The sequence below is a fragment of the Thunnus maccoyii genome, chromosome 18 (assembly GCF_910596095.1).
Source record: "Thunnus maccoyii chromosome 18, fThuMac1.1, whole genome shotgun sequence".
In the NCBI taxonomy this organism is placed as follows: domain Eukaryota; kingdom Metazoa; phylum Chordata; class Actinopteri; order Scombriformes; family Scombridae; genus Thunnus; species Thunnus maccoyii.
Window position 1 is genome coordinate 20,872,010 of NC_056550.1, and position 15,720 is coordinate 20,887,729.

Consider the following 15,720-nt stretch of genomic DNA (forward strand, 5'->3'; position numbering starts at 1 on the left):
ATCAATAGCCATATGCCCTGACCCATGGGGAAGGCTAAGCAATTTATCCCTCACTCCCACAAGTACTTTAACCTCAAACAAGAGTGATATGAAATAGAATTTAGAGCCCTGCCTGTCACATAAATCCATCGCACAACCAAATGATTTTAAATCCTGGAGGACTTTGAGGTGTGTTGCAAGGCCTTGTAGGTATGTGAAGAAATGACGCTTCAAACACAAAACAAACAGATTCTTTTTAGAGTTCTTTAGAGTTTTTTTAATAAAAGATCTTGAGGGAAAAAAATCTGTCATGTTGCCAGTAATACTACAAAACATTTAACACACAATATGTAATATTGTACCGCTAGGGGTCTTTCAATCAAAACAGTGACAAAAGACAGAGTTTGATGATTTCATAACGTAGCCTGGGATCATGGGAGTTGTCTTCATTGTTAAACAACCACCAGTCTTCTGTCAGACAGTACTCTGAAGTCAGCTGCAGTCAGCTGGTTAAAACCAGTAAAACCACTGAATAAAGCAGTTCCATGTTAAAAATCTGTTTCTCCGACACTGTTCGGGGGACAGAGGACGTCCAGTGTTTCGGTATAACTAGTGACCGTGTTAACCGGTGACTCTCAGCTGGTTGCTCATAGTGACGGCAGCTGGCTCCTGAAAGCCTTATCAAATTTACATTAATCAATATACATCTGTGTTTATTATCCAGGTAAACCATTTAGGTAAGTTAGATTGTGCTCAGCAAGAAGCATTCACTTTGTAACTTTTCTTATAATGTTGGAAACAAACTGTAGCCTATAAGATAGCAGTGCAGCTATAGCATTTTATACAGTTATCCTCAATTGGAAAGTGTGTGCACACAATATGTTCAGTTTGTGGCTAGATATTGTGTAAACTGTGTGGTCACCTGGTTTGACCATCAGTTTGGATTCATAATAATAATAATAATAATATACTGCAACAACATTCAGCCTTTTCTCTAACTACTCTTGTCAAGCTAACATTTAAAACTGAAGAAATGTGAATGCTTCTTGTCGGCGACACCTTTTAATCTACATAATGTAAGACAAAAAGGAGCAAATGAATATATACTGAACATTCAGCTGCCATCAGTATGACAACCACGGACACATCCTGCTGAAAGTCTCCAGTTAACACGGTTTCTCATTAAAGCGAAACACTGGGGGGGCTGCGAGCCGAGCTGCAGCTAACATTTGCTCAGCTTGCTTCTCTGATAACTTAAGATCCAGATGTCTGATGACTGAAATCCTTCATACAGTTAAAATATATAGTTAAAAACGACCGAGATCTAATCGTAAAAATGTGGCTTAAAACTGGATAAAAAGTCAATTTATCACAGACCTTCTGGTGGACAACCACAACACACGTATGTACACAAGATGGGGTAAAGGGGATATTATGCCATTGACAGGTAACCAAATGAAAGAGATCATTATCTTGACTTAAATTACAGATTTCTGTAGGTTTGAAAATTGTTGGAAACATTTAGGGTGATGTAAGTACACATCTCAACAAAATATATAACATAAGTCTAGTCATTTTTAGACGTTTTAATGTGGAAAAGTTACATAATGGGCTTTTAAATGCTGAGCTTTAAAATGTGTTTCTTATTTTGCTGTAAGTTGCTGTTCTGTTAATCACTCACTATGTTGCTTTGCAGCAGCTAAAAAATGCATTAAGTGATATATCACCGAACAGTGAGAGTTAGAATTTATTTATTTGCTGCACAAAGTGCTACATCGGTAATAAAATGAAAAATGAAACAACCAAATGGTCCAAGTGGCAACAGATCTAAAGCTATTTGCTTTCAGCATATACACTGCTGTTGACACCTTTTATGTTGACACCTCATCCTGCTCAAATTTCACACTAAAGCTTTTGAAAGCCCCATCCTACTCCCTCATCCCACTAGCTCTACTCTAAGCTCAACTCTCTCCCTGGATTCCCCTGCCTGCTGAAAATGAACACCAAATCCAGCTACTATCTATTACTACACTACTCTCATCTTTTACCTTTAAAAAAAAATATTTATATCAAAGCTCTTATCACAATCTTAGCAGACATTTAAACCTTATTTGCTACAATTACAGACATAGGACAACGAGCAATGCACAGTTAAATGGATAACTAATGAGAGATTGTCTGGAATATGTTTTGAGGCCACTGTTCTTCCTTTCACTCCTATCTATCAAAAAAAAAAAGAATCACTACCAGCACTCTAAGGCATCATCTCCCCACCCGAAGAGAACGCCATTTTGCTTCCTTTCTTTCTGAGCAAACCGATTGCACACTCGTGCAATTCGCAGCAATTTGGCAAAGCAATTTGTTCCATGCATGATGACTCCTGGCATTATAAAGAGACAGGACTCGAGGGGTGTGGGGGTTGGGGATTGTGTGCCCAAGCAGAAGATTGTCCTGAGAGTTGGAAAAGATGGAGAGTAATAATGATAGTGGGGGAAGAGCAAGTAGAGACAAACAGATGTGAGAGATGGATCGATTTAGGGAGCTGTTTTCTCTTTCCATTTTCTGAAAATGAGAGGTGTGAAGTTGTTTTTTTGTGTGGAAAAAGAGCCAGGTTATGGGTGGAGGGGGGGGGGGGGGGGGAATAAATACAGATTCAAATGCAGACAGCAACAGCAAAAGCACCTGGATGCGGCTTTGGCCTCTGCCATGAGAGACCGAGTTAGAGGCAGACATGTTGACATAAAGCAGCTCAGAATCAAAGGTGAGCTTTGGGATTGGTGGGAGAGGACGAATGAGTGACGGGGGGATAAAACGTGAAGAGAGGAAGACAGACACAAGCTTTTGAGCAAGAGAAAGAAATCATTAGCGGGAGAAATGATGGAGAAGCTGGAGGAAAAAAAGAAGGGATCAAGAAATAGGGATGAGGTGCGAGGATTGTGATTTTATCTATTTAACACCTGTCTTTCGAGTATTATCCTGGAGACAAACACTTCATTCATTGTCATTTCACACACATCAAGCTGACATTTCAGTTGCTAGCATGTATTCTCTCGCTCAAGTCCGGGAGAATGTCATATCACTTAACAGGAAAATTATTACACTCAGGGGAGAAGAGCAAGAAAGAAAAGCCTAGCAGCAGCCACCGTGTGATGAGCCAACCTCTAGATCTCTGGGGTTAAGCTTTCTCTTTAGTCCATAGCCTTCACAGTTACAGCAGACTTTGTTGTATACTATAAGACAACATCATTCTATTGAATTTGCTATTCTGCCTTTATCTTCACAATATCACATGAATCTGGCAGCTTCAATTCCCCTTACTCACAGGCAAAATGCATTCCTCTTAGAACATGACAGAAGATCTTTTCTAGACTATTTACAGATAAATGTACACTTAGTTGGTCAAAACCTGGTTTTCCTTTTATTTTTTTGCATCTTTTTTTCCGTCAAAACATTCTTTTTTTTAAAGTTGACATTTTATGGAAGAACAACTGAAAAATCTCTGTAGTCCATTGTACAAGGCTACGAGGTTTGCAGACTAAGTAAGACAACATTGAAGTGTTGGGATGTGCTCTCCCAAACATAAAAAGTCATATATTCACCAAGGCCTCCATTACCTTGACCTTAAAAGAGTGTGTGTTTGTGTTTATATGTGTGCGAATGCGCTTATGCTTGTGTGTTCAAGTACACGAAACAAGAAAAGATGTGGTCGGAGGTTGCGTTGAGTTTAATGCAGTTTGTAGCCTAAGGTCTGTTGTCAGGCTGCCGTGTCCCGCTTTCCACTCCACTCGCTTCTGTTCCGTGTAAGATCATCCTGTTCCCTACTTGTTCCCCCTCTTTCGCCGTGCCCTTCTAACAGTGTAGAGTTCTCGACAGTAATTGAGTGCCATTGAAAAAGTCTGGATCGCTCTAAAAGAAAAGGTTTAGGTGGAAGGAGGGATGGAGGGAGGGGTAGAGGGAGGATTGTTGAGGAAAATAAGAAGGAGGTAGAACCAGTTTCCCCTCAAAGGACACTTTGAACACCATCATGTATAGCATTGGCATGTCTGGCACGACCAGATGCATGACCAGATGGTGTATTCACATATAATATTTACAATGTAAAATTACCGCAGTGAGACGATTTCAGTTTTCATATCACATAAACCACCAATATGGAAGTCAGTGTTTTGAGACTGTTGGAACAAGGCAAGATGACTAAGAGCATATATAACAACAGCTGTGGTGAGCTTACACACAGTCATACATGGGGTTTCATTGTCTTGTTGTTGTACATTCATAGTAGTCGCTGAGAGAGTGGAGCATTACTCATTCACTCACCCTACACAGATTTTTTTTTTTTTTTCAGCTGGTCCAGAAATTTGACTCTGCACACATCGTGAGAAGGGAGCTCAGTCATCCAGCACCGTAGTCTCAATTCCCTTTTCCCTTTTCATAGAAAGATCCAATAGGTTATTTAGCCTTGAAATAAAATTCTCATATGCAGCAAGAGTTCGAAACACAAAGGTGCTCTGTCTTTCACTCTCAGCAGCGCAGAATAAAATGAACAGATACTCTCAGGAAAAATTCCCTTTGACATGATTGAGACGTGGTGGTCTTCTCAGTCGTTCCGATTCCTCCTGAAAGCTGTTATTGCATTACTGTGCCAAATCAATTGCTGGGTGTAACTTTTACTGCGAAATGGAGTCGGTTTCAGATAATTAGTTCCATTTGTGGCGACCCTTACCAGCCTTACAAGCCAGGTTGTGACACATTACAGATTCAGTTCCCAGATGGTTTAATACCTGTATTTGTTAAGTGTAGAGTGTAATACATGTCTTATCAAAACCTTCATCAGCTGCCTGTTTTTATTAGGACTGAGAAGTGATATTTACTCTACAAACTATCTATAACTTTTTTTTTTTGTTCTTAAAGGAATAGTTTGACATTTTTATATGAGAAGATTGACACCATTCACAGGTCTGTATAGTAAATATAAAGCTATTGCAAGCAGCCATTAGCTTAGCTTAGCACAACGACTGAAAACAGGGGGAAACAGCTAGCATGGCTCTGTCTGTAACAAAATCCACTTACCAGCACATGTAAAGGTCCCTAATAAACATGTCTAGTTTGTTTAATCCATACAAAAAAGCTTTGCTGTCTCACGGTGGGTTATGTGCCAGACTGTTTCTTTGTCGAGACCAGTAACTTCCTGGAGTCTAAGCTGGTTGCCTGGCAACTGCTCAGGGCCAAGATGTAGTCGATTTCCCTCAGTTTCCAGTCTGTGTGCTATGCTAAGCTAACTGTCTGCTAGCAGTAGCTTCATATTTACTCCACAGTCAAAGTGGCATCAATCTTCTCGTCTAACTCTTGGTAAGAAAGAGAATAAGTATATTTCCCAAAGTGTTGAACTATTCCTTTGAATATGAAGTTACTGCATCCATAACTTTTGCTACCTAAAATTGCTGAAACCTAAATGAAATTTATGGGATTCAAAGGGAATCTAATTAATTGAGAATTCAGCACTGGATTCAGATCAGATAAAATGCTTTGGAACCCCAACCCTACTAAGTATAGTATAGTATGTTCATTTTGAATTAACCTCCTACTTTATTTCAGGAGTACGTGCTGCTTCTCTGTGGTGCTGCTGGCTGTGTTGTTGTTCAGTGTGGTCACAGTTTAGATAAATGACCCTATTAGAAAACACGGTGGGGGTTATCTGTCAGCATCGCTGTCCCTCTGCGTGCTCAGACACTGTCTGCCACCACTATCACTGGACACCACCACTATCATTCTGTGTGGGTGTGACTGAATTATGTATGATAGTGACAGAAGGAACATACATTATAAAAAAGGGTTGTTCTGGTTCTCAGTGATGAAGGTTTGTAATTCGCCAAGTGAACACACATGTGACAGCATAGCAGTTCATTTGAACAGCAAATGACAAATATTGGTAATAGTTACATGTGGCTACGTCCCTTGTAGTTAAGTTACTGTTGACTTAAGTGCAGCAACAATTAGCTGCTATGAACTAATTTATAAATGAGTTAGACAATTTATATTTATTTAAATTTATACGCATTTATCAAGAAAAATGTAAAACATTTGCCAGTTTTAGGTTGTCCAGTGTGACAATTTGCTGCTTTTCTCTAATTAATAATTGTAAATTGAACAAATTTGGGTAACCTTTGGACTATTGGTTATACAAAACAACCGATTTGAAAGCAGCAATTTGGGCTCTGAGGCACATGTTTTGACATTTTATTGAATGATTAATCAATTACTTCACGAAAAATATATCATTAGTGGCAGCCTTTGTTTACTGTGCAGCATTACCTCCTGGCTTATTGCCCAATTAACAAAATCTTAATGGATGTTTGAGTGTACTCTGTGTAGTATTGTGTGTTTATGAATGAATTCAAACAGCTCACTGCTGAGAGTCAATGAGCACGGAGATGGCCCTCTGTGTAGCTTCTGTCAGAGTTTCACATTAATTAAATACCACATTAATAAAAGCCACAGTAGATCTATGCAGCAGTTTGACTCAGGCAGAGAAGGCAAAGTCCTGGAAAAGTGAGGAAAAAAAACTGTTGTAGTGTCATGGTGCAAGGAGGAGGAGACAGGCACAGCTACTGTACTGTGGCTAAGGATGTTTCTGCCTTTGCCGTCCAAACAATCAGCAGACAGCATTCTGGGAGCTCATTACAGCATCCTCTGAGCTGGAGGAGACGCTACAGCGTAGGGGGATCAGGGAGCCAGTTCACTGAGCTCAGCCCCAGCTGCACTAACAGTCTTTCAGTGAGAAACGCCTGGGCATAGGCCAGCAGGATAAACCCACAGTGACAGCCCGGGATTTACATGAGCTTCTCCTCCCATCCCACAAGCACTCATTTAAAGTTCATAGCAGTGCAGGGACGAGAGTTTGGATAAGAGCATGTGGGAGGTGTGCAAAGTCAAGGAAACATGACTGAACTTATGCTAAGCTGAAGCACAGTTTCTGCCTTAATTTTCCTCATTACCCACCATAGGTGATTCAGGTATGTTGATGCCCCGGAGTGCTGGGCCACTTGAGTACAACTGTACTGTGTGTGTTTTGTGTTGTACTGCAGTATTGAGCTGATGTCAGATACTGTGACGCTAGTAATACTTAGTGAATGGCTGGTAGCTAAACCATTGTCAAGGTCTTGTTAATCTTGTTATGTGGTTCATTGTGTTCTGTCTCATTGTGTGTTCACTGTCTCTTTTCTGGTTGGTCTTACTCCATTGGCCCTGTCCAATCCATTCTCTCTGCCTCGATTTCACTTCTCAGTAAATGACTGTGTGTCTCCATGTGTGTTAACCCCCTGCAGAGCCGCAGTCCAAGGCATTCCCAGTCTACCCAGTCTGGGCTTGCCGACCAGGCCGCCAAGCTCTCCTTTGCCTCCGCTGAATCTTTGGAGACCATGTCAGAAGCCGACATCCCCCTCGGATTCAACCGGATGAACCGATTTCGCCAGAGCTTGCCACTGTCCCGCTCTGCCAGCCAGAATAAGCTACGATCTCCAGGTTAAGATTTGAAGCACTGCAGGCAGGATATGTCACAACATGCTGGTTGGACTTGAAGCAGATTTGCAGCTGTCTGTTTAACCTCATGAAGCCGGTGATGTGCACAATAATGTTTACAGAGGTAGCAGAATGGGAGAAAGTGTTACACTCTCACCTCATTTACTGTAACAGGTTTATTTTAATCTATTTGCTCTGCATAAGAGAACTGGAGAGTAGTCAGTCTTGAGATAACACAGCTTTTTTGAATGGTAAGAGAACAAGTTTAGTGTGAGACTGGTCCAGACTCATAAAGACCAAGGTGTAGTGTTTCGTCAAGTATGGTGAGATGAAAAAGTGGCTGTAAAACTAAAGAGGCAGTGACTGATGAGGGCCATTATAGAGGAGGTCAGACAGAAGTAGAACAGCGGAGCTGCCAATCTGTCCTTTCCATGTCTTTATACTAACCACTGTCTTTGTTTTCTTCTCTCCACAACTCGTCTACAATATCTTATTTATTTTTCCTGACTTTTAATCACTGGTCTTTCTTTGCTTTGTGTGTTCTTTTTGTTTGTCCCCCGGTGTAAGAAGATGAATATTCAGGTTAGTCAGGCGTCAGACTCATTATTACCTATAAAATCAAGGGTTGGAGCAAGTTTTTTTATGAAGTGTGGCAATTTATTGGGTAATTCATTAAATATCTAGTATTACTAGATGAAATTATTGATGAAAAGTTTTTTTTTTTTTAAAAAGTAGTTCAATCTGCCTCTTTGCACCTTAGCTGTGAATTCTCACACAGCTCCCGCAATCCTATTGTTACATTCAGAAAGAAAGAACTGGTGTTTAATCTGTCACCGATTATTCATGCAGACATCTGATGATAAAAATCATTATATGGATCTTGTATACCAAAAGGCAGAACATTTTGATCTTAATTGACAAAACTGTAACGTTCAACATGGCAAAACACGCCACACATTGACAGAACTACTTTGCTACTTGTTCTTTCCATCCACTGTAGCCGTTGCCTTCTGACTAAACTTTTTTTCTCTTCATATCACTCTTTTTTTTTTTTTTTGTAGGCGTGCTGTTCCTGCAGTACGGGGATGAGACACGTCGGGTGCACATAACCCATGAGCTGAGCAGCCTGGACACGCTGCACGCCCTCATCGTGCACATGTTCCCTCAGAAGTTGACAGCAGGTATGCTGAAGTCACCCAACACGGCCATATTGATCAAGGATGAGGCGCGCAACGTCTTCTATGAGCTGGAGGACGTCCGGGACATCCAGGACCGCAGTATCATCAAGATTTACCGTAAAGAGCCCATCTACGCCTCCTACCCTGCTGCTGCACACCTGGCTAACGGAGACCTGAGGGTGAGGAGAAGGGAGATGTGGGAGTGGGGATTTGAAGAGGGAAAACTGAGTTATTTGACAAAGAATGCTGTCTGATCTCCTGTAAGTCTGATGCATGACAACTGAGCCGTCAGTGAGAACTGCTCTGTGCCTCAAAAAAAAGGTGCTTCTTTGGCAAGGTAATAGTGTTTTTTTTATATTTCAATGGTAACTTTGACAGGCTATTGCGGTGTATGTGGGTTAGTAATTTAACAGGTATTCCTTCTGGAAGTGTATTTTCTTATCTTCAAGTAGGCCATCTGTTGCTATGCAGACACTAGAGAACAATGTTCCTCTGTAAAATGAGCATATTTTAACATCCAAAGCTATTTCTGCTTCAGTGAAGATCAAGGAAGCCTGGGGGAAACCTTTTTTAATTATTTTTTACAAAACCCTGCTTACCATCTGCATTATTCACAAAATTCTGAGAATACAACTATTAACCATGCAAGCAGGCAGGGAATATATGACAACTGTGCCTGTGTATCTTGTGTGTGCATATACTGTGCTGTACCATATGTGTTGTGCTCGTGTTTGTTCACGCTTATGTGAGTTTGTGCCTTTGTGTATAAGAATCAGAAAAGGAAAAAGTGGTAAAGAGACAGCTGACCAGCACCCATAAACTGCAGAAGCATATCTACATTTAAATACACCCTTAAGCTAAGTTTGATACCAGGAATGATTTAAGACTGTTATTAAAGAAAAACGATAATCATCATCAAGTTACCACCTATGCACAAGTCATCTCTTTTAATAACTGTTGGAGACTAAACATGGGCTGCATCTCAACAAGCATTTTTTGCTCCTGCGACTGCTGCTAATTTGTCGAGCAATTTCAGGTTTAAGCTGTGTTTTTTATCTATTTCATTGCTTGTTTAAACTGTGTCCACACAGTTTGTACGAACCAGACTACCTCATATAGCTGTGTGAATATATGTATATGAATTTGTCCCAAGGCATAAAGGCTCAGCGGCACAAATTCCTTTGTCACGCTCCAATATTTTCTGTGTATTACACTGTGCCACATGACAAGGTTAGCTAGGATGCTGAGGAGCAAATGAAAAGACGAAAAACAGGGATGAGTTAAGCAACAAAAGTAGTTCTGTGACAAGGGAAAGGAGAGTATTTAGTTTTTGAAAGGTGCAGAAATGAGAAAAATCACAACAGGAATACATCCACAGCATGAAAACAGGCAGCAGTGATTTGAAAAACGCATCTGGGCATATTTAACGATGCTGTACAAAAAAAAGCAGGTAGAGAAAATGAAAGCTAAATTGAAAATGGTGGACATGATTAAGTAGCTTTGTCACCATTCTACTCCAGAGAATAAATTCTTATTTTCAGATAGAGGATTGCCCTGAATACCTGATCAGATTAATTTCATGATGTACCAAAAGCTTTAGCAGAGGACAGAAGAGAAAGGAATACAGGACAACAAGGCTGGAATTGGGCGTGTGTGACCTACTGAAAAATTTCCATTTTGGCCAGACACAATCCATTTTCTTTGATTCTGCCAGATTAAAAAATCAAGAAAACATTTAGAGACTAAATTCTGCCAGTGGGACGATTAATTGGTCTTTTGAATTTCATCATAATCTGTTGGCATCCTCAGACTGTGACAGCCCGTCCAGTGTCACTCAGATCTCAGTGGTCTTCATGTCAAACTGACACAAGGGGAGCACAGCGCTCTCATCTGTAGGTCTCCATGGTAACTTGCATCCCTGCTTTTTCATTTCAGAGGGAGATGGTGTACTCCTCTCGCGATTCCTCCCCAACTCGCCGTCTCAATACCCTCCCCTCCTCCACGGCCTCAGCATCCTCTGGCTCTCCATCCCGTTCACGTCTCTCCTACAGTGGGGGCCGTCCTCCATCCTTCGCCGGGTCCCACCCCCAGCATGAACAGCCGCGACATCCCCACCATCCCTCAGCCGGCCATGGCGCCAACGCAGGCCTGTCTCCCTCACCCAGCGCCATCCTGGAGCGCCGCGACGTCAAGCCTGACGAAGAGGTTTCTGCGAAAAACATGGCACTGATGAAGAACGAGGGGCTGTACGCAGATCCCTACAGCTTGATGCACGAGGGCCGCCTCAGCATTGCCTCCACGCAGTCGTTAGCTACCATCGGAGACCCCTTTAGCTTCCCCGTTTCCACTGGCCTGTACCGCCGGGGCTCTGTGCGATCCCTCAGCACATATTCAGCAGCTGCTCTTCAGGGGGACCTGGAGGACTCTCTCTACAAGCCTGGAGGTTCGCTCTACTCTGACACATATTCCTCAGCCACCCTGGGCATGGGTTTTCGCATGCCACCCTCATCCCCACAGAAAATCCCTGACATGCAGCTGAGGGACAGGGACTCATATTCCAGCTCACCCAGCAGAGCCTCTCCGGTCAGACAGACCTTCCGCAAGGACTCGGCCTCCTCCTCTGTGTTTGTGGAGAGCCCAAAGTCAAGGCCTAGCTCCAGTTCAGAGCCTCTGTGTCTGACAGCTGGGCCTGGGGAGGGTGGCAGGGCCACGCCTGGTTTTGGTTCTTCATTATCTGGACCAGACCCTGACAGTAGCAGGTCAGTATGAGTCTGTGTGATTAGGTTTATTGAGGTATCCGGTTGTCCTATTGTACAATTCACACAAGAGCTTTAAGGATTAATTCATATCTGAATATACTTTTTTTGTAACTTCAACTTTGATTGTTGCTTATTTTGTCACAAATACTTAATATTATAGAAAAATACTTAATTTGAAGCTTTGAAAAGTTTTACAGCTTACATTACAGTTTAAAAAAACACACATCTGCGTTAGTGCATTCAGTGTTTTGTGATACAGTTGTGGTGTTTACTATTCTAGGGACCATCGTCTGGAGCGCATGGAGGCCATGGAGAAGCAAATAGCCAGCCTGACTGGCCTAGTCCAGAGTGTACTGACCAGAGCACCAGACAGTGATAGCACGTAAGACTCTCCATTATACCCCATTAACCCTCTAAAAGTCACAGATACAGCTTCAGCTTGAACACATAGGCAGGATTATCGACAGGAACGGCAGCGTGCTATTATCAGGGCCATTATCAGCTCCATAGCAGTGAAGTGGTACACTACTTTGTGTGAGCACAGCACAAGTAAAGAGCACTAAACATTAGCCGCAAGGCACAGTGCTATTGATTTATACATTGATACATAGAGATGTGTAAGATAGCCTTTCTCTAGATTTTGAGTTCCTCATTCATATCGTACATTGTTATCACGGCACTTTACCCTTATGAACACAACAGGGGCTCATTAACAAGAAGATAACTTGTTGATGTAATCAGTCTGATAGTGTCCAGTAGTGGTGCTGTTAGCGTTAGCACTGTAATTGCCTTGCCCTGTGGCCGTTGATCCTCAGATGCGGCCTGCTGCGTCTCTGCATGATGGCGGGCTGCCCTCCGGACCAAGGGACGGAGTTCTCACGGCCATTACCTTTCTCTTCCAGCGAGAAGACCGAAACCAACAGCGACGGCTCCGCCACTGGAAGTGAGTACAGCAGCGTAATGGTGACTTGTGTACTGAACTGTTAACGCAATAGTCTACTTGTTACTAACACCGTTGATGTTTTATTTTCCTACTAACAATGCCCCAGAATTTAGCCAAGGATGATGGACACAAACGAGCAATGATGATGACCTTGTGGTTTAAGTCTGATTTAACAATGGGAGGGAGGACATCAGCCCTGGAATTAAGGGAGATTTTTACCTCATTCATCTCTTTTTCTGACTTTTCTGGCTCCTTTTCTGAGTTTCACTTTCTTTGTCTCTCTCTGTTAACATTGAAGTGTTTCATTCCAAATTTGAAAAACGCTGATAATAAAAATGATGGCTGGCTTTATAGGCTTTTATGGCTTTATTAAATTGCTCAAGGTAGAGGCTTTTAAAGGGACAGATTAAGTTTTTGTTAAAGATACTTGATAATTGCTCTACCCAGATGATAAATTCAGTGTTAATTTCATCTGAATTTTTCCAGTGTAGAGAAGTCTTTATCCTCACTAAGCACAAATACAGGAAGCCAGGGGAAAACGCTGGTAAAGCTCTGTCAAGAGAAGAGAACTGATACCCTCCAACAGCCTCAGAGCTGTTGAAAGGTGTTAAACAAACAAACATACAAGACTGTAAACATAACCTCCTTGGCAAAGTAATAAGACAGACAGCTTTGCAATAATTCTGGATACACAGAGATTGGATTTCTTTACATAAGTGTATTTCTCAAAATATCCAACTGTTACTTTAACTTACAAAACAAATGTTTTTTTAAGGACAGAATTTTTGAAATACTGATATGAAACTTAGGAAGGAATCATTTTTCAAAACTGTATATACAGTATACTGAACAACCCTTTGATATCTTCTTTCTTTTCCCTGTTTCTGTTCTCTTTTTTGTTCTACGCTGTTGATATTTTTTAGCGCAGTTTTGGCTCACAAAGGCAAACCTTCACAGGGCCAATACAAGGATATAGTTGTCTTTGTCTGCACTGCCAAAAGACTAAGGAGTCATTTTCTCTGCAGTAGTCAATAAAAATGTTCTCCAGGATCATCATTCTGTAAATATGAACCTTTAAGACCTTCCTTTCCTCTCCCTCTTTGTCTCTGTATCGCCCTCTCATTAATTTCTCGGTAACAAGCGCACTCTTTCTATATTCTAGCTGGACGGCTGAAGAAGAAAGGTAGTTGCCATCTCCTACTCTTATCGCCCTTTTTTATTTCTCCTGTCAGACATCTCTCATGGCTCTCTGCCCTCTGTATGGGTGTGTGGTGTTGCTGGGTAGCTGGCGTTGTCTATCCTCCCGTCTTTCTACTGGTTGGTTTCCCGGAGTGCGGACCGCCCCTTCCCTCGTCCTGTCCCTGTCTCTACTTTTTGAATTTCTGCTTCTTTATGCTTTTGGAAATTTCAAAGGGTTGTTTTGTCATAGATAAGGCACTCCTTTGTGAGTGTGTATGAGATTGTGTGTGTGTGTTGAGGAGGCATATGTGTGTGTGACAATGACCGGGAGAGTTAATGGCCATACTCACAAAGCCCTATGTGATAAGAGCATGGTTATCCCCCCATGTGTCACTACTGAACTGACAAATTGCACTTCTGTATGGGTTACTAATAGCATGAGTACCCATTTCCCCTAGTGGGCCATTAGAGTTTTGTGAATATGGCTTTTTTTGCATTCACACACTTACTTGATCCAGTGTGTGCACATATGAGTGTGTGTCCAGATTTTTTTTGTGTGTGTGTATGTACATTTGTTTGGGCCTGTATGCTGTGTGTGTGTGTGTGTGTGTGTTACTGTTTGTATTGTGTGTCATGCAGGCTGACTGCAAATCTCACCGGAGCGCAGCCCAGCAAACTAACTAATTTGTTTCCCAACGACCTCCCGGTGACCCCCATGTCCTGCTCTGTGATTGGCAGCTCATACACCGTCGGCACCTCTAGCTCTCATGCCGCCGCCACCTTCTAACACGACCCCGGTGAACAGCGTCGGCCGCTTGCAGATGCAGCTCCACCTGCACGGTCTGCAGCAAAACGCCACCGACCTGCGCAAACAGCTCACCCAGCTGCGCAAGATACAGGTATATTTTATCCATCATAAAAACATTGTTCTGATGATTCTTAAACAGTCCTTTCTCGCAAATTATGAGCAAAAACATACAAATGTCATTATCTCGATTTGTCTGAATGATGCACTAAATTCTTTGCATGCTCCCTCCTCTCTCTCTGTAGATGACATGCAAGTCATACACAATGTGAAACCACATTATGCAGCTTACATGTGATCTCCTTTTGGCGCAGAGGTCCACAGATTGCCTTGGAGTTGTAGGAAATGGCTAAATTAGTCTCTAGTATTTGAAGTATTTCCACATACGTTTATGATGTAGAATGTATGCTATATTTCAACACACATGTACACAGGAGCACTGATTTTGTTGTTTATTTGATCTCGACTTCAATGACGTATCTACTGTAAATAACACCTGTAGGTTCATATAGCAGTGATGCGTGACACATTGAGGGCATTGTATCCTTTGAGGATTAATAATGAAACAGAATGTATGAAAGATAAAAAGCTCAGGTTCAGTTCACGTCACCTGTTATTTTATGAAGATATGGAAAGTCATAATGGATTCAGAATAAAATGAAATGTCAGAAGGAAGGGTTAACAGAAATGGAGAGATGAGGTCCTCATTTATTCCATTTATCTCTGATGCGAGTGGTGCCATGGTTACTGTAGGAGGAGTCAGGTAGCGATGACAAGTTGGATGCTTTCAGTGGCAGAGGAGAGGATTCATGTCTCTTGCAGCTGAAAAAGAGAAAGGAGTAATGGGAGTGACAAAGGATAGGTATGCAGAGCTTTTATTCGTTCCATAACAGCAGTCACGAGGGCTTCTTGAACTGGCAAAGTAGTGAGACGGAGAGGCAAACCCATAGAGGACAGTTTGCTGTTTACCTGCCTGTGTGCCCAAGTGTGACCCTTGCACCTGGACAGTGTTGTTGCCCATGGCGATGGCCGGCAGCTTAAATTTTACATGTGGCTCATAAATTATACAGGCAGCGTGCAGGAGAGACAAGCAGCTTGGAGAGAACAGCGCTGTAAGATTTTTAAAAAAAAATCTAAAAATGTGTTTTTCTAGATATAAATAATGTATATTTTTAATATGTTGTAATAATCTCTGTGTTTGGCCAGCTGCATCATCATTCATGGCAGTATAATGGGGAATACTGGGTAATTTTAAATGTTAGTCATATTGTTGTCTTGTTTTACTTCCTGGAACATAAGGCTAATCAATTATTAATTTTTCTTGCTTACCAGGTGCTTTCATCTCAGGGAGTTGTATTA

The 15,720-nt window shown here is 41.8% G+C and overlaps 1 protein-coding gene across 11 annotated transcripts in view; it reads left to right on the plus strand.

Annotated features, from left to right (window-relative positions):
• The window catches only part of si:ch211-278a6.1 (SRC kinase signaling inhibitor 1), a 104,511-nt gene that overhangs the window by 68,051 nt on the left and 20,740 nt on the right, over positions 1-15,720 (plus strand). For 6 of the 11 annotated variants that reach the window (XM_042393734.1, XM_042393736.1, XM_042393741.1 and 3 more), the window contains exons 4-11: positions 7,305-7,500; positions 8,068-8,079; positions 8,559-8,854; positions 10,611-11,434; positions 11,715-11,816; positions 12,250-12,377; positions 13,540-13,560; positions 14,295-14,455. In XM_042393734.1, coding sequence (XP_042249668.1) covers positions 7,305-7,500; positions 8,068-8,079; positions 8,559-8,854; positions 10,611-11,434; positions 11,715-11,816; positions 12,250-12,377; positions 13,540-13,560; positions 14,295-14,455 — 1,740 coding nt within the window. The remainder of the gene's footprint in view (positions 1-7,304; positions 7,501-8,067; positions 8,080-8,558; positions 8,855-10,610; positions 11,435-11,714; positions 11,817-12,249; positions 12,378-13,539; positions 13,561-14,294; positions 14,456-15,720) is intronic. The other 5 variants (XM_042393737.1, XM_042393744.1, XM_042393739.1 and 2 more) reach the window with 4 other exon arrangements.